The sequence below is a fragment of the Melanaphis sacchari genome, unplaced genomic scaffold (assembly GCF_002803265.2).
Source record: "Melanaphis sacchari strain LSU unplaced genomic scaffold, SCAv2.0 Contig92_pilon_pilon, whole genome shotgun sequence".
Classification (NCBI taxonomy): Eukaryota; Metazoa; Arthropoda; class Insecta; order Hemiptera; family Aphididae; genus Melanaphis; species Melanaphis sacchari.
In genome coordinates this window covers 767852-788796 of record NW_020271656.1, presented here as the reverse complement: position 1 = coordinate 788796, position 20945 = coordinate 767852, and the positions used below count along the sequence as shown (strand labels likewise).

Genomic DNA, 20945 nt, shown 5'->3' with positions numbered 1-20945 from the left:
CAAAGAATATTTCTTTTTAAAACATGTTTAATTCATGAGACCCTTACAAATTTCGAACTTTGAATTAATTTTATCTTTAAGAATGTAGTAATACACTTTATAAGAATAAAGTTAAAAAAAAAATAAAAATTTATTTATATTGAATCAATTTTAACACTCCAGACAAGTGCATTACAAACCAAATTTATGCAAAGAATATTTTGTTGGTCAAAACAACTAGCCAAAAATAAAATCTTGGTTCAAAAAATTATTCCAACAATATTATACATTACATACATAAGTACACAAACATTTTTCAAAAATATGCACGCTAATTAAAAAATTAAAACAATTTGTCAAAACATAAACTATAATAATTAATAAATAGTATTAAATAAAATGACATTGAAACGAAATCGGCCCAATAGTTTTCTTGTTTTCTTAATGCCTTATTCTTTTTAGTTTAATGATTGACTCTATATGTTTTCAATAACAATTGTTCCACTTTTCAGTTTTCTGGTACTCCAAATAATGGAAAAGTATATAGGTTTTCTCCCCAGTAAATTCGCCATGGGAATTCCCATAAAAGCGATTTATGATCAAGTCCGGTATGCGTATTATTGTGGCCGCAAGAATGTCGTATAGACGCATTTAAGCCCCGTAATAGAAACAAATAAGAATGGCCAGCTAGGCTGTTATTTACACGGAACTATCCCTGCAGTCCTTAGGGAGATAGAAAGGTCTAAGGCCTAGGCGAAAATGTTCGAAAGAACTTAAGACAGTAAATCGTGCTAACATAAAAAAACTGTGAAACACTACATAACACCTATAGTAAAAAATTGAGCATCTCGCTGTAGTGAAAACAATGAAGAGTACCTCGTTCACAATTTTAATGGTCACTTTTATTATTTTATATACAATTTTAAACAATTTTTGATATATGCAAAAACTAATTTATTTATTTGAAAATGTTTTTCATTTATAAAAAATAAGAAATAGTTACGACAAGTAAAAAATCAATGAATACTATGGATTTCAAGATATTTAAACAAAACTAACATGTATATTAAATATTAATTCACATGATCATTTATATGTATAATTAACGAAATATAATTTCATTTCGTTAAAAAATTAATGAAAATATCAATATACGGTAGATATGTTCAAGATATAGTGTACAATATTCGTACAATGAAATTTCGCTAAACATTATTTTTAAACTACAGATTGATAATGCAACTAAAAACTTTACACTGAAATATAACTTCTTTATTTGTTTACATGAAAATATAAATATCCGAGTATGTAAAACGGCTATTCCTTTGCATTTTCCATTTCTATTTACTTTAGTTTCCGCCTTTTGATTTCAGTCGCTTGAGGCAAACAGATGAAACGTTAATATGGGAATGTGACAGCTGTGTGTCTGAATAGAAATCTTTGAGAACAACCCTCTTTGGCTTTGGATAAAAAATAAAAACTCTCCATTTCAAAATCGTAAATATATCTCAAAAAAGATTTTTCTCTTACATTGATCTGTTATTTTTAACAATATATATTTTTTTTCAAATACCCTAACTTATCAACATAGTGACGTGGAATCAAAATTAATACCAACTAATGGTTCTGGGTAATATGTCACTTGTGATGGAATACTTCTTATATCTTGTGCAATGATAAATGACCTGTACAAATTTAATAAAATACAAAGTTGTCAGAGTTATTGGACAGATCGACTTTTATGAAATCTGAAATTATATTCGACTCCAAGGAAAGCTAGAACTTTTTTTCCAGTAATTTATTTTTAACTTATAAGAAATATGGGTTTATTTAATCATTCTAGACATTCTGAAAATAAAAATCGACATGTTGTACCGTATAAAATTATACATTATAAAGACGGCGTTTTAGGTAGGCAATAACACTTCACTTATGAACAGAGTAAGATATACGATATTAAATTAGTAAAAAATAAAATCAAAGATTTAATAAAAAAAAGTAACAAAATAATTTATATTATAGATAGATAACTCTTTTATGTATTAATTGAAAAAACTATTTCATCGATTGAATACTTGTAAATTTAGATTTCATTAAATTTATGAAATACAAAAAAAAAATAACATCAAAACAATACACAAATACATGTATTCTAATAATAAAATAAATATTTATTGAATTTAAAAATAAAATACCATCAAACATACCAAATTTTATAATAGGGGAACGTATTAATAATGTAAGGCAACCTGATTTTTATAATGAAAAATATAATACACTTATATGTTTATTATATACATTTTACTACTTAATAATATGTACCAAAGAAAAAATAACTATATAAGTGGATACCCACATTAAATAATAAATAAAAAAAATCAAATCTTCAGCAAAAATACACGCAACAATATTGCTATATTGTAAATTACTATTAACGTTAAGCTCAGTTGGCTCAATTCTAAAAGAGCTTTAGTTGAAAGTTATAGCATAAAATAATAACTATTATATTTGTAAAAGACTTCGACGAGTAAATGTTGAACAATTTTTACAGCGTAATCATTGTTTAATGGCAAATTGGGAGACTAAAGACAAAAATCCAATTGTTGAAATATCCTTATCCGTAGTTATGGTATCTCATTTCAAAACAGTACGTGTGACATAAACCGAAGTGTAACATGAATTTGCGACTTCAAGAGTATATTATAGTCCAAACACTCAAAGAAGTGTGCGAGTTTTTTTCATTCTTTCAGCAGTAAAAAGGGGAAAATCCCATTTTTACTCCCTCCCTTTTACATTTCACAATGATAGTGTTGTGGCTAACCTTAAAGCTTTAGTTGTAACCACCCTCTACTAGCCACTGTTGTTATTAGTTTCGGATTAACAAAAGGGATGCTCCAGGAATGTGATCGTGGAATGCAGACCACGGCGGAATCATAACCAAAAACAACAATTATTTTAACAGCATAAATCACCGAAGAGGACATACAACAACGGAATGCTTATCTCTTACGGTACATAAAACAAGGGTTTAGGTTTTGAACTAAAGGGGAAATTTAATTTTCAAAAATATGGACTGTGCATATGGGAAAAATAATTTAAAACGAGTATTTTTACATATACTGAACTTTATAGTACACGAATAAGTACCTTCAACTTTGGTATCACAAATAACAGTTTAACTGTATGTTGTTAACAATTTTAAAATTAAATACCGCACGAATGAACATTAAGACCAAAATAATAAATTGTAAGCCATGTGTAAAAGGACACAATTAGTAAAAAATTTTTATAAGCTAACATCAAAACAACAGAACATAAATACTACTCAAAACTAAATAATAATAATAATAATAATAATAATAATATTGTACATCAAAAAATATTATTGTTGACACATAAAACACATATATAATACATTTTAACAATTAATTAAATTTTCTATATTAAAAACATATAACCTAACCAATAGAAGTATAAGTTTAAAACATCATAAAATTACTTATTTATAGTGATAATATATACTTTAATTTTGGCTTAGGTCATTATAAGAATTGCAATAAAATTATGAAAACCATAAATTTAACTAAAAAATGCTGTTATCATTCTGATACCCAATTGTTCAGTTACAACGCAGAACAGCTATTCTGTCGATATCGAAAGCTTTGATCTATTTCATGATGAGATTACACGAACAAAATAATAATTTGTCAGAACGTGGGTCAAGCACCATCTGCTGGGTGATGTTCTCTGAATACAAACGGCCTAAAAATGACATAGCTCCCCTTCATGTATATGTATATAATCTCCTTACAAAAATTTTACCATTATTTGCGCAGTTTTTAAAGCTCCGATTCAGAATTAAATGTATTATGTAACACAAATCAAAATAAATAAAAATGAATGATATCTTACTATTAAATAAATACAAACATTTCATCAATAAATAATGTAATGGCTCAAAAATATTATCATATTATCATCAACGAGTTAAATATATTTTTTCGAATAAGTACTTTAATTTTTATATTCATATTGCAATATGTATATACATTATATGTATTTACACAAAATATATAAAGTGTAAACATAAATAAGTTTTGTGTTTTCTTGTAAAATATGACTTAAGGATAGAAAATTATCAACCCAATTAAATTTGTTGGCATATAAAATATATTAAAAGCTTATAAATTATAATATATATAAATGCAAAATCCAAAGATAAAATAAATCTCTAATAGGTTTTCAGAAGAAAATGAGTAACTTTCCATTAGAAGTTATAACATGATGAGGATTTAATATTAAATATTATAAAAGAAAATACTGATAATTTTAATATCTTTGGGTAATAATTAGCACATATAAAATAAATTATATTTTTATAAAATAAAAAAAAACCCAAAAATCTTAATAATTTAATGCCAAACCTTAAGAAAAATAATTTAAATATTTAAATCTAAATGTAAATGTGTTTATTTTATTTATCATATAAATCTACTACAAAAAATAAAACGGAAAAAAGCTTTTGTCGAAAGCTCGACAATATTTATGGAGGGTCCGAGAAATATAGATCTTATACACCCTAAATAACAGCATTGGAACCGGACGGACACTATATCCCGTGTACTGAGAATAATTCGTTTCTGGTACTAAGGCGTTTCATGTTAAGGAGGTATATTTGAATCAGAATAAAACGATAAATCGGTTTTCCGGAATAAACAAACTGTATAAATGAGCATGAATAAAGAAAGCATTTGAAATACCCCTTCATCGAAATCGGCAGAAATAATGTTTAAAACCAGTAGGTGAGCAACGTATTGAATGCTATTGATATTTACACTAAATAAATGGTTGAAAGTATATGTATATCAAATGTTTGTTAAAAGAAAATTATTACAACTAGGGAAATTGATAAATATATATTATTAGTACGTAACTTTACGCGACATAACTTACAACAAATAAAAAATCTGAATGAGTAATTTCAATAAAGCAAAAATTTGTTGATTTTTTCTAATTTAACAAGAGTCGGTTTTAAACACTTCACGATACTTTAATTTTCATCAACAGAATAGGCGTAACAAATACCATCACTTATATTGTATACACACGTCAAACCACTGCCATACCCTTAAACTCAGTTTAACACTGTCGCCGTACCTACCTATTGATAAATTATTGTTATTTCGGATAAGTATACCACTCACAAAAAGCGTACGTGCACGACGAACGGAATAGCAACTGTCGGTAGCGACAATGACAACGACAGCGAACACAATTTAATATCCATTGAACGTGAGTTAAATACACAGTACACACGTAATCAATATTATTTCAATAACACACATCGAACCGAATGCAATTTGTTCATAATTTGTATATATCACCGAGTATTAGATATTAAGAAATTTACCGCACCATTTTATTTATTTTTTTAATAATAAAATTATTTATTATCAAATACCTCCTATCTCTCAAATATAATATTACTATCTATCGTACCTGTTTAACGTAGTGGGCGGTGAATCGTAAAGGTCCGTAAGCATGTAGTCCAGATCATTGGCAACGGCACTCAACAACTGTAACACAAAAAATGTAAAGCATATAAGTAAAAGAAAAACATCAAGAATTAAGTGCTTTAATGTTTACAGCAAAGAGTAGTCATGGTAACTGGGAAAATACCGCATACGGTACTGTATAATTCTGATTATGTTTTACACGAATTATTTTTTATATAGGCAACCTTTTGTTTTCGTAAATTGTTAAAAAAAAATTCCTCAATGACAGCTTTTACGAAAAAATGTGGTCCCAAGAAAATTATTTTATTTCTTGCCATTATTATTATGCGCAATAAATGTTCATTCTATTCAATTATAATCAAACATTTAATGATTTTCAATTGTACAACAATTGTATAACACGGCCATTGATTTTAACCGCAGTAACCAGTGATTATAACAATAAGAAATAAATAAAATATTAAAATTACATTAAACTTACAAAATATAATATATAGATTCTTTGAACTATTGCACTAGAAATATATTATAACTCTGCACTAATTTTATAAATTCATAAAGATTTATACGGAAATTAATTACTTTTATCTTAGAACTACGTATAATTGTAAAAACACATAATCAGTAATTTATTTTTGTAGAACTAAATAAACACATCATGATACACTCTAATAGTAATTTTTGATAAAATTTTATGTGATGATGTCTTCCGGCTATTAAAAAGCATGCTCATCAAAGTACCTATTACTTAAAATATAAAAATATATATTAAGGAATATCAAAATATGTTTTTATACTTATTGACAAACAAATACATTTATTATTTTATACTACATAGAATGTACAATATACATTTTCTAATTATTATTCTAATATTCATATATAAATCATACAAGATGATTCAATCAATTAAAATTTTAAAACTAAATTTTTTTAGAAAAATCCTTTTGAATATATTCAACTAATATTTATGAATTTTAACTATAGCCAAATATTATTCACTTTATTTTTTTTTACAACTTATATAACACAGAATGGTAATTAGTAATGTTACTAGGTACTACTAATATTTTTCTCATTTTTATTTATTTAAATAAATTAAACTTTTAAATTAGGTACATATTCAACTATTTACTGATTTTTATCTTCAAACGACTTACGTATAACTAATACTTATTTGAACTTTAATTGTACACATATAATATTGTTATTCTTACAAGCTATAGCGAGTCTTATTAATACCATACATGTATGTACCTAATACTATATATATTTAGCAACAAAAAATTGTTCATATAGAAAACTTTACTAAATTGGAAAAGTTATTTATGAAAGGATAATATTAGTTTTTCGATAAATAAAACGATTGTACACGATTTTATCTTTTTATAACTTCTCCTAATAGGATAATATTTTCTTTTACGTTCATAACATAATAAATGACTATTTGATATAATATAAATAAAAGTTTTACTATAATTTAAACAGCACTATATGTTGATTCTGTCAGATTAATTTAAAATAATAATTTTATGAACAAAATCAACAATAAATATTAGACATTTTACTAACTTAAGACCATTTTATAAATTGGATGATTAAATTAAGTTTACCAAACCGATTATTGATTTGAACTTAAATAGTTAGTTTTTTTAACGAAATAGGTAAGGTTACAAATATATGTTTACTTTAATTTATCATTAACCGAACGATAGGTTCTTTAATCTATTAAGAATTTAGTAAATTGAAATTTCACTTTATTTATCTTAAATGAACATTTTATAAATATTTATTTTACAATCTTCTTTTTCTGTACCTATAATAGAAAATCATTTTTACTTATTACAAATTACAAAAAACACAAAAATCAAACATTTTTAAAATTTGTTCATTTCATATTTTTATTGCACGTATTAAATGATAATAAAAACGGCAGATAATCCGATCAGTAGAGTAGACAAAACAACTCGATCAACTTTTCTTAGAAATGCCGGGTGTCACGCAAAGAGAAATTGTCACCGACTGTTTAAGCTGCTTGTCTAAGAAAAAATAATGTTCAAACCGGATCGCATGTCATTCGGCTTTCAAGCCCTCGATGTAACTTTACACGAGTCCTGAATATAAAAATAAAAAACAGAATGTGAAAGCTACACATGACCGACTCTTGGGAGAGACAGGAAGAAAAAGGCTTTTGCTACAGTACGTCACAAAAATGTAATTCACGTGATGTATAAAAAAAACAACTATCATTGGGGGAAAGAATATACACAATATACGATTCAATTACGTTTCATGTGCACTGTCGAGATTGCAGTTTTCATTAGCGTCAGTAGTTTCTGATGAAATTTTGAACGAACAAGACAATTTAATAGAGGACATTGTAAATACATTTCGTCCCAATAACGATTTTTCTAGGCATTTAGGAGTTAAATTAAACAATACATATACATAAATGTTATATAATATTTATAACAAAATGAAAATTAATTTTAAGAACTTACTTAAGGCACAGTTAAAATAAAATATATTATTTAGTAAAAATAAGGATATAGAAATAAATTAATACTGAACAAGACAATAATCATAACTTTTAAATTACCTAGAAAATATATCTAATAAATACAATTTTGTAAGTAAATTATTTTGAACAAATATATAATTAGCATTTTATAAGTGAAATTATAAAGACAATAACATTAAGTTTTTCTTTACAATTCATATATTGCATAGTATTATACTATGAATTGCCTGCATATTTTTTTTTTTATGGCTATTTATAGTAAATAAAAAGTTTCAAATAATTCAAATATGTCTAACCATTAGATTAAAATTATATAATTTTTAGAAACTTTCGTTTTTTTATTTATTTTTTTTTTTTTTTTGTTTTTTCTAATCATAAGAATACAATTTAATTTACAAAAATAATAAATATCTATATCAATAAGTGCTGTTTTTTCTGAGATCTACTATAAGTTTTTTTTTGCAGTATGATATGTTATCATTTGTTTTCAAATTTATATTAATAATACACAATCTATCGTGTGTAGTAAGCGGAATGAAAGAAGTGCGACCAATAACTTGGGTGTATATTTTTATTCTGTTCTGTTTTATTATTTTAAAAATATAAACATTAAAAAATACAACTACTGTTGAATAAGATAATAATAAATACATTTTTATTATTAACAATGTTATAAAAAGAAATAATTGCTGTCTCTGTTTTGAAAATAATTTTATTTCTCTGAATAAAGTTTGTTTGCAAATTCTATTTTCAGAATTTTTGTTCTAACGAGGGCTATGGAGTAAAGAGTCATTTATGTAAATGTAAAATCAACAAAATCTCTTTTTGGCGGCGCTGTGCTGTTGTTGATGGAATATTACTATAACCGTGGATGTGCGGAAGAGATTTGTTTTGGTGTGAGAAAAATCATAAAGAATACCACCACCACTACAGCTACCTACGTATTATTTTATATAAATGTATAAATACATAGGGGGTAGGCAAATATGTAAATATCGTGGAAAAGCAAGGGCGGTGGTTATGATACCTCGTTTCGAGTTAAACGCGAAAAATATGCTAAGATCACGGAAGTTATCTTAAGGCGGACCAAAAGAGAATTGAATAAACGAAATACTTTCGCATCCTATACGAGATATTGCACCTGCAGAAAATCTAAAATGCACACACATACATACATATAAATATGTTTTATACATACACACATATACAATAACGACATACCAACCATAGCACATAAATCATATACCACGACCGAGATTTATTTTTATATTAATATTAAATACGTGAAAATCATATATATTGCATAATACCTAAGCAAAAAATCTGCTTCATAAAATATAATTTATCTTATTTTAATGATTTGAGATATTCCAAGGTTTTATAACATGTAATGAATTTACGCTAAAGTTCTTTTTTTTTTTAATTCCAATTAGAACAATTTATATGAGGAATCTATGCCATCGATTTGTAAGCGATTTTTATAAGTAGATACCAAAATTAAAATTTTACAACATTTTAACTACCTACAAAATTGTTTACAAATTTTTGAAATTTTTAAAAATGTTATCAATAATTAAGCATCAAAAACTTATAAAAATTAAATTGTGACTATGTATTTTCGATACATTTTAATTGCTGTAGTAATAACTTTTGAGAACTCATATTACTAAGTACATAGAATACATTATTTTGTTTCTATTATTAACATAAAAGTATGTCACTTTCTTTAAATAACAATAACCAATAAATGTTGGTTATCAACAAATTTTAACAAAGCATTTTTTTGGTCTAGAAATCGACCTAAATTGTTTAAACATTTGACAAAAGAATGTATTTTAACGAAGATTCTATCTAAAATCTAATACAATAAATGACAAAAAGTAATAATACATCAAATATTACTTTTCTTGAAAATAATTTCTACCAAATGGATAAAATTTATTTCAGTATTTTTTTCTTTTTAATGTCTTCGAGGGTAGGCTGATATATTTGGACCTTCAGGCTATGAAGAGGGTAAAGTATAATGTCTATATGAGTATTTTTAAAACGATAGTCTTTCGTCTCCCTTTTTAAATAAGATACAAATAATGATTTGGTTTTTACCCTCATAAGTTGACTCATCATTATAGAAATATTACAACAATAGTTAATCCCTCTCCTATCCCATCACTAAAAAAATAAAACATTAAACCTGTAATAATAATTATTATTGCTTTGTTAATATTATACATAATGTGATAAAACTGAGTGAAATAATAAACAGTATACATGATACAATATATAACATATAATATGTATATTGTACCCATTCTATCTATGTATTTATTATTGTTTTAAGATTCTATTCACTCCAATCAGTCTAAAATATGCACAATAGAAATTCAATAATTAAGCTCTACGTGATCTTAACAATTTTGAATTGTCAATTAAAATTAATGTTTTTTATTTTTAACTATTAATTACTTAAATAAGTATATTCTCTAATACACATTATACGTTCAACTAAATATTGAAAATAATAACACATTTAATGTTTATTATAATAAACCTTATTTGCTAAAGAGTAGAACTTAAACAAAAGAAAAATGAAACAAGATAAATTGAAATATAAAAAAAAAATCACAGAAAACAAGCAAAAAATTTTTAATATTATAGAATTGTAAAAAACATATTATTCTTCTATCAACAATTTAGTATATAAGAAAATATTACATCGCATTTTATTTAAAATATATCTTTACATTTATTGATAGTACCTAAATAATCACAAATTTCTGAATAAAAAAATTCTATAAATGCTTATGTACTATATTATAATATTATACAATATTATAATATATAAATGTATAAACATTAAACTTTTATGAATACATAGATTTTGTAAAATGTTATGATACCTATACGTGATAAAATAAAATATTAGGTATATGATATATGTTAAGCTAAATAGATTTGAACAATTATTCGTCAAAAAATATAATTTGTAAAAATTAATACTTTTGATTAGATACACAGTGACTTTCTATACTTAAATGTATTTGTAAATATTTTTATTATTTTTTTTTATAAAATTGATGTATTTAATATAATTTTAAACTAAAAGTTTAATTTAATTATGACTCTTCAGTTAACACTTTAAACTAAACCACCATAAGATGCTTTTGCGTGCTCTCAAAAGGGTCATTATTCTTGAGTACCATTCGCTTGGTGACTGTATACTTTCACAAACGCAAAAAGGGGGAAAAACACGTAGCTAAAGACCGATGACCTAACGGTATGCACTCGGAATGGATTCCGTCTGAATTTAAGGGATAAATTCATATAACTGGAACTTTATAAATCGCTATTAGTGAACGACGGTCGTTTTGTATATTATGAACAAACTGACGACGAAGGGAGTGATCAAAGTAGAAAGAGGCAATATTAGCGAAACCTGGACAAAACGTATTGCTCCTTTCCGGTTCGAAGATAAGTTCAATTTGTCTTCACACACTGTTTCCCCTTTTATATAAAGAAATTCAACAATATTTCACATTGAAATTGCACACACAAACAGTCTTCCCAAAGGAGCAAATCAAATTCAAAAAACCAATGTATTTATCTTCAGACGCTGCAAAATGTTTGTAATATGTGTTACAAATTTGTGCGCACCACTTCATGGCCCTCTAATGTCGAGTCATGTATATTATATACGCTCTAGCTATTATTCAATGATTATAATTATATTATTTTCAAACGTTTCTTCAGTAAGTGCAAATATAAATAATATACATAAATTACTTTCATGTAGAATTCATATTTTATACTTATTATTGAATTATTTAAATAATTGAAAAGGTTCTGAGTAAATAAAATTGATTATATATGTCTTAAATATCATAAAATTAAAACGCACCATACATATTCTATCAACATACCTAATTCTTGGATATATGTTCTAAAGGCTAATGATAAAGTAATACAGCCTAATACCAATGATATCTTTACTGTTGATTGGATCGATGAATGTAACTATCTACTTTTACCGTAACATATCAAATAACTACAACTTAATAATTTAAGTAAAATTTCAAAAGTACAATATTAGCCTATGTGCAATAATTAATATTATACAAATATTCAGCAGGTAATTTAAGTTTTTTGATTTCTATTCCTATTTGGTGTTTGAATATAATATATATACATCTATAATTATATCAAGCTATTATTAAAAGAAAGTTTAAACAAATTTTGTTTTAAATCATCAAAATTACTTACATCACTACGTCCAAAGTCTAATACTAATTGCAAAGGCATATTTAGAGAGCTGTGAGACAAAGCTAAAACCCCAGACGTTACTTTTGTAGGTGCTTCCAAGGCAGTTTTACATAACTTTTATTCAAGCTTTTCTTATCTAATTTTTTAATTACTATATAAATCCATATAAGAAACTTATGAAAAATAAAGATGAAAAAAAATAGGTCTCGTGCGCCGTCTTTGGTCTCGTAATCGTTAAAAATGGGAGACGTGTTTCGCTGGACTAGAAATGATGAGACTCTCAAACATATAAATACCAAATTCATTCTGCTGAAATTCATCACACTACACAATTTACATCCCTATATAAATTTTCACTTGCGATCAACGATGCAAAAACTGATCGAGAATTGATAGGTACAAAAAGTTATACAAGATAATTTATTTAAATAGACGTAAAACCTAAGTTTTTAACTTAATAACTTTATGGTAATTTATTTAAATACTAATTGAATTAAATAATAATTTTCTTTACAATAGTAACATTAGTGTTCAAAACCATTATTATTATGTCATAATATACAATAAAAATTCAAATTATACATTTTTCTTTAATTAATTGAAAAACTAAAAAATAATCGAGTTTTATTTATCATTGTCACAAACTTTATAGGTGAGTTGTCTACATACACTTATAAAATAAAAAAATAAATTTTTTTTTTTTTCGTTGGATAAATGAAACATGAAAAATAATAGATAACAAAAAAAAATGTGCACATGTTTAACCCAAAAAGATGTTTTTTTAAAACCTAACCATGTTTTAATTTAAATTTATAAAACAATAAATACGATTTTAAAAAACGTTTTCAAAAGAATAAAAGATTACTTCAGTTCCTTCACTTGTTATATAATTCATCCACTTAGCCTTACCATACTTTATTAAAAATTAAAAATACTTCTTTTATCGTTTAAAGAACAACGTTTCATAATACTTAAATTCAAAGACCAACAATACATTTTAATTTTTATCTATTAATATAAATGAAGTCATAGAAGCAAACTAAGCAATTTTTTTTTTTTTTTTTATAGATAAAAACAACCTAAAGATAAATATTTATAAGTACCAACTCACATCCAATATATATGTGTCACACAAAATCTCGTAGTTATAACTCCTGTACCACAATTACATGATATAATGATATAAACATAGTGACGTAGACAAAGACATGTATACATAGACGAATAATGTGTACTAACTACTAACTGCAACGTTATTAAAAAAAAAAAACCCTATCCTAGAATCGTTATTTGTATGGTACGACCAAAACAATTAAAAACGAATCGAGTTTAAACAACCTCTAAGAACAACAATTATATTTGAGTATAAAACTTAACCGAAATTACAAAAACTAAATTATTAATTCAATAATTTTCAAGAATATTTTTGATCAAAATGTTTTAAAAATAAAATTAATGATATATAATTATTATACACATCAGTAGCATATTAATTTTTTAGTATCCAAGTAAAGGCTAAGTACCTAAATTAATAATTATAAATAAATATGCATAACAGCTAGGATCAGATGTTGGATTATACACAGATGTTAATTTACATAGAAATGACGTTTAAAAATCATTTACGGCAAGCTGTCCAGTCAACCTTAAATGAATTTTAAGTAAATGAGAAAAAAGTTTTACCCTTTTTGGAATATTAATAACCGTTGTGGTTAACATTTACTATGCAATAAAATAAATTAGTAATTACTCGTGTGCGTCGGTAATCAAAAGCTGATAATGTATAAATTGATAAGTATACGTTTTTGTTTCTATTGTACATTTGAATTTCACCAAAATTATTTAATCACATAAAAACAGTTCGTGGAAAATTTAATCTATTATTAAGTCACAAAACACGAAAGTAAATTATTTATAATCATACAAATTTTGTGAAGGACAAATAAAAAAAATTGAAGTTGTGCATAATATTTAATGTTACATTTTTCTCAAATTACCTATTTCGAAATATTTTTCTCTTATTTTAATGTTTGTTTTATTTACATATACCCAAAACAAAAACACTTCGTTTAACAATTCGTGTTTTTTAATAACAACTTTACTTTGAAAATATTTTATACGAAAATATTTATATTTTACATAACTTGAGTATGTATAATATAAATATCAAGGAAGCTTACAGTATATCATGTTTAAAATAAATTTTTGAATTTCGTCCAAATTTACGCTGAAAAAATTATTATTACAATAATTCAAAAAACTAAATTTTAAATTAATTAAATAAGGGTGGGACAAATACTATAAACGTAACTGGATTTATATAGTTTTAGAAATCTACTTCAAGAAATACTGGCATGCTATCAAAGACCAAAGTATCAACACGTACCGACTAAAATGAAAACGTCATGAGTTATAAATGGGATTCGTCATCTTTTTAATTTTAACGAAATTGAATCATAGTTCTTGAAATTAATCTTAGAATTGTGATCATGAATAATTAATGTTTCATGTTAAAAATTAAAATAAATATTAATATTAACGTTGGTTCAAATAATTTTATTATAATATTATAAAAAAAGCAATTTAATAGGTAGGTTCAATCACATTTTTTCTTAAGTTCTTTGATAAAATGTAAATATTATACGATTTCATTAGGTATGCCTAATGAATTTAAGTTATGTATATAATTTAACAAAATTTCCTACTCAATTAATACTTTATATATGATGTTTTAGATTAATAGACCAATTTTATAACAAATATGTAATTTAAAAAAAAAAAAAACAATATTACATTATTCGGTAATAAAATTAAAAACAATTAAAAAATAAATACAACTGAATACAGTTATACACTTATCTTGACATAAGTATTGAGTTTGAATAATCCAAAAATCATTAACATTTTTTTTTTAAACAAGAGTGTTTAAATACAAAAATGATAAAGTAAATTTAAAACCTAAAATTAATTACTATTAAAAAAATGTATCTATAAAAAAAAGTAAAGACTTTACGTATACTTGTATATAAATTATATATCACTTAAACTCAGCTTAGAAATTTTAATAACTAGCATGTTTTTCTAAGACAGTTCAATAAATATCAAGATCAAATAAAAATGATATAAATTTTTTTGTTTATTACAACATACTTTCATTTTATTTAGCTTTAAAATATCTTTCTTTAAACCATTCTGCAAGTAAAAAAGAGTTCAATAAGAATATAATTTAAAAATTTAAATGACTATATTATAACATTGTGGACTTTTTGTCTTTTCCCTGTGATAAGCTTTACGCCCTCACACACAATGCTGGTATTTACATAGTTATAACTTATTATTATTATCTTAGTTAAAGATCAGATTACATTGATATAAAAGCGATATAAATATAAAAAAAACTAGGAAAAATAAATAATACAAACAAAAATTTCAATAAACAAATAGTATAAAGATTTTCAAGAAGAAAAATATTAAGGTCCAAGTCCTATATACATGGAACACAGATTGATATGTTTCACTGGTAAATTGTACATTTAACCTCTAACATTAGATCTCTAACCAATATGATATAATATACTCAAATTGTTTTCTAAAAAATCTTATATGTATTAGAAAAAATTATGAACTAAAATAGATACTCATCATACATATAATATAATTAAAAAATGTTATCCATTTTTAATAAATATAATATTTAAATTCATAATATATTGTTATTATTTAAATTAAATTAAAAATGTTTAAATCTAATAGTGACGATCCTAATCAATACTATCATAATTCTAGAAGTATTGGAACTCAGTAACCAAGTATCTTAAAATACTTTATAGGTAAATTTGTTAAAAAAAAAATTATGAAACCTAAGTACCTTAATAATTACTATGACTATTAAAAGATAATATAATTATACAAAATATTTTATTAACTTTATATAACATTATATGTAAATATGTATACATTGATAAAGAATCAATATGCTTTTCTTTATCAATAATTGTTAAAATTTGTAATAAGTCTTTAAAAGTATATTAAAATATTAACCATCAATTATCATTTAAATCATTTAATTCAAGTTTATCAAAATAATTAGTTATTTGCCAATAAATCAAATAGGATTTAATAGTGCATAGAAGTAGTTATAATTACAAATCGTTGTGACATAATATGTATAATATAATATGAAAAGTAAAACTAGAGGATAAGTATTACAACTATATTGAAAATTATTTATTTAGATTTTTACGAAGCAGATACGTTTAAACTATGGAAAATATATCATAGCAATAGAAATTTAAATTATAATTGTTTATATTATTAATATGTAAAACTGACTGATATTAATCATCTAAATCATCATATACCTAACAAGTAACAACACATATTATGTAATGGTTAATCTTGTTGCTCAAATCATGAAAAAAATAATTATATATATTTATGTACTCACCAGCATGTAAGAAGAGCCGGCAGCAGCAACCGGTCTCTGTTCTTCATTATCCGCAGCACAATCATCGGCCATATTTTCGTCAGCGAGCTAGATACCACAGAAACAGTCGATGTAATAATATATTATATATACCATTATGGTAATAACACGATTATGTGAAAACGTATGAACAGTATTATAGTTGAGTTGTACAGCAAATATACACTCACCATATTTTGACCATAGAGTTCACATGAGTTCGCCTAATGGCTGTTATAATTGTACATCCAACGCGAAAACACGTCACAATTGTATTTTATTCTCGCTGGTGGGTGAACGGTTCGAACGGAACACGGAACAACTCGCGAAAAAATATCGCGAAGTAAGACTTTGAAAACGAAAAAATAAAAAAAAAATGTTATTTACCTAACTACGATTTCTTTTTTATTTGTTTTTAAATATAACCGACAACCGCCGGAATTTGTATTCGAGACGGTCGCCGACAATAACATTACAATTTACAATAGCAATAATAATAACAACGATAAAACGGGCCGAAGTTTTTGCGTATGGTACCCCGACGATCAACAGGTCATGATAAGGTGATAATGAAAAAATAATAATAAATAACAATACATATGTGTATAATGGTGTATTATGTTACGGCAGTGAAAGAAAAAAATTCCCCGACGACAACGTAGCCGGGCACAGTGTGACCGGCGCGCGCACCGATTCGAATGTGTGGGCCGAGCCGGTTTGTACTTTGTACACGACACTACGACAGTGGCTGAATATCCAGACACGATATTATGGCAACCTATACCTATTCAATAAATTTTGTTATAATATCGGATATTCAGGTATTCAAGTATTTTGGTAGGCCGGTAGGTTAGGTATAATGTTATTTTATTTCCATTTTTTTTTTATGTTTCCCATCGTTCAATATGTGTAATTTGTTTAAATACTTTATATACCTAAAAATTTAATAATATTATCTACTTACGAGTTACGACTTACCTATTTAAAATAATTGTTTCCCAAATGTCTCGATAAAAATTGAACAATTTAATTGATTATATTATAGTTTTAATTCTATTGACTTCGTAATTGGCAGTAAATTGTGGTCACGATAAGTAGGTATAATGACTGTAGTAATTTAAAAAAAAAAAAAAGTATTCACTAAATTAAAACAGGTTAATGACGTTAATGTATTTCCTAATTTGATACTTAATTATTGTTAATTATGAACTTACGCATATGATTTGATTACCTTATGTCACATGGAAATGCAATCATTAATTACATCTGTATCATCTAATATAGTAATTTATACATATTACTATTAAATTTGTATAGACTCATCACTCGTCACGAGAAAATGTTAAAGAGGCTATTCAATGAATACCTTATTATAAATTTATTATAATATTTTATTTATTTATATGAATTATTATTAAATGGATTCTTTTCAGCAATTACCCATATTATAGCTATTAATAGGTACACATCGATTATAGATGTAGTCAACTGGTAATGGAATAAAAAATTTTAAATAATTACAACCATCTTCAAAAAAGTAAAAATATATAGAAATAATTTCTAAAATACATCGTGTTCAAATTTAGATTTAAATTATAACATTTATTTAGACAAGTATAAAAGTATATTATATCCACAACTTAATCCAAATAATATACATATAGGTATACTATCGCAATCGCTTTGGATATGTTAACATATTATGCACTATGCATTACCATTGATAATATGTCGGAAAGGTGAGTATAACTAATAGTTGGTATAAACGTAAAAACGTTACTATTAAAACTTTTATTATGTAGGAAATAGGTACATTATACATGTATACAATATTCCTGCTATAGATAATATGTAAGGGAATTACGCCGAATACATGCAGAATAGGCATAGATTATAGAACAATATGTTTAATAGTTAGGGTATTTCGTAAATTTCGTGTTGCTATCTGTTCTATGAATGAAATGAAAATGTAATCGGATGACCTAAATATCATAGTATTAAGCTTATACATGTATGAAAGTATGAAATTAGATATATTATTATCATGCATAACGTTGTTTTTAAATAGGTGTATAAAAATATCTAAATTTACAAGTTACAGGTATTTATATTACATAATTAATAACATTAAAATTTGTATACATGACGTAGTATTTTAAGTATTTAATACAAATGAAAGTTAATATTTTAATTGCATTATTACATTAACGTATAAATTATTAACATTTAAAACATTACAATTATTAACTTTAAACCTTTTTAGAATCATTGAATAATATTCAAATTTGATTAAGTACTTATATAATATAATTAAATTTTATATTTTAAAGTAACGACCTAAGATATCTAATTGATTTTATGTAATACTATCTATACCTATTATAATGTTTATTAAAAATGAATTTCATTGTTTTGAATTTAAAAGTTTTTGTGTTGTAAAAGTACCAAAACTGAAAGTTGAAACTGTTTTATTAGTTTATATAAAATAATTTATGTTGACTACATAGAATACCCATTGGAATACCCATCTATAGGTACTGTTCATGACTTTTTTTTACTTTTACCTTTAAATACCTCATAAAGTCATATGAAATGTTATAAAATATAAAAAGGTAGGCAAGTGAGTACCGCTCTGCTATACATTGGGTGTCGAGGGGTCACTGTTATGGATGTGCAAAATTTGAATTTAAAGATATATATATATATCATTGCATATTTGTATACAAAGAATAATTCCGGGCGGAAACTGTCAACCTAAATCACAGTCCATAAAGTATATTTCAGGATATGTTTTTTTTTTATATTGCTATTAAAGTCCTTTATTTTACTTTTAGTAAACGGTAGGTTATTATCATTTTTTTCAGAAAATATTGCATTTATTAAACTATTAGAACTTAATTACTATAATAATCTATATTTATACTATATTATTATATCAACTTCTATAACCCAAAATGTTACGACTAGGGCTCGGAAGTTGTAAGAATTGCATATTGTTCTGTATTCTCTCAATAGTCTCAATTTATAGCAGACCAAGTTAAAAATCTAAACTGTACAATAGAGGGTTAAAAAATTGAAAATTGAAAATTTCTGTAAATACTGTAAAATAGTGAAAATGCGTTTTTAGTATAAATAAATAATATCTTAAAATAAATCAAATATATTATTGCGTACTATATAGTAAAATTCATAACCGTATAATATAGATAAGTAAAAAAAAAAGTTCCTTTAATAATTTTTTTAAATTATAAACAAAAATGATTAACATCGATATTTATCATTTAAATAAGTGATTTCATCAATTTATAAAATTTAAATGTCTTTAAATATTTTTAATTTTATGAACTTGAAATACTCATAGGCCACAGCTTATAAAAAATTGATTTGGCTTTCCGGTAATTTTTTTTTTTCATTTATAGGTTGAAAAACTAATACAAGACATTGTATTCATTTTTAAAGTAATAGGTATAAAAACAAACATTTTTATGAATTGTATTAAAGTTTTAACTTTAAACGCTTATAAAAAATATTGTAACCATAGATTTTCGATATTTTTTAAAGAAATTAAAAACTGGTGAAGTGCTATGTATTAATTTTCAAGCATTTCTACCCAGCAAATAATTTTTGATTCGAAATTTATAAAAAAGATTGAAAATTTTTCAAACCTACAAGTAGGTCAAATGTAGTCAAATTATTTTAAAAATTTTATTGTAAATAGAAAATGATAACATAAACACTGAATGAAAATTTCAAGTATCTTCAATTCATTTTTAAATTCATTAAAAAAATAAAATATTGTCAAAAATTGATTTGCATAAAAATTTGCAGTTTTTTGTTTTTCATAATTTCAAAAAAAAATATTGGAAATTTTTTACTTTTGATTTCTCAAAATACCAATTAGATCTTATTCGCTATTAGAAACCCCAGTTTTGAAAATCAAAAAATTGTATCGACTACTTATCGTGTTTAGAGATGTAAAAAAACCACACATATCATTGTAAAATAAATATATTCATCGCACATCCGCTTTAAATCTAAAATTATTTAAATTTTTTAAAACCTTCAATAAAAAGTTAATTTAATTAAATTTATTACAAAGGCACGAAGCTATCACAGTAGAAAAAAATCAATCATAAAAGTACCTAAGCTTTCCTGTACTTTCCAATATAGTACTCAGATCTCGTTGCAGTTATTCCTATTTGATTTA

The 20945-nt window shown here is 24.7% G+C and overlaps 1 protein-coding gene across 2 annotated transcripts in view; it reads right to left on the bottom strand.

Annotated features, from left to right (window-relative positions):
- The window catches only part of LOC112602991 (protein sprint), an 84218-nt gene extending 66933 nt beyond the window's left edge, over nucleotides 1-17285 (bottom strand). The window contains exons 1-3 of one of the 2 annotated variants that reach the window (XM_025351384.1): nucleotides 16930-17285; nucleotides 16721-16807; nucleotides 5479-5555 (exon numbers count right to left, since the gene is read on the bottom strand). In XM_025351384.1, coding sequence (XP_025207169.1) covers nucleotides 5479-5555; nucleotides 16721-16807; nucleotides 16930-16932 — 167 coding nt within the window. In that variant the 5' untranslated portion in view covers nucleotides 16933-17285. The remainder of the gene's footprint in view (nucleotides 1-5478; nucleotides 5556-16720; nucleotides 16808-16929) is intronic. The other variant, XM_025351386.1, reaches the window with a different exon arrangement.
- Between the last annotated feature and the right edge of the window lie 3660 nt (nucleotides 17286-20945).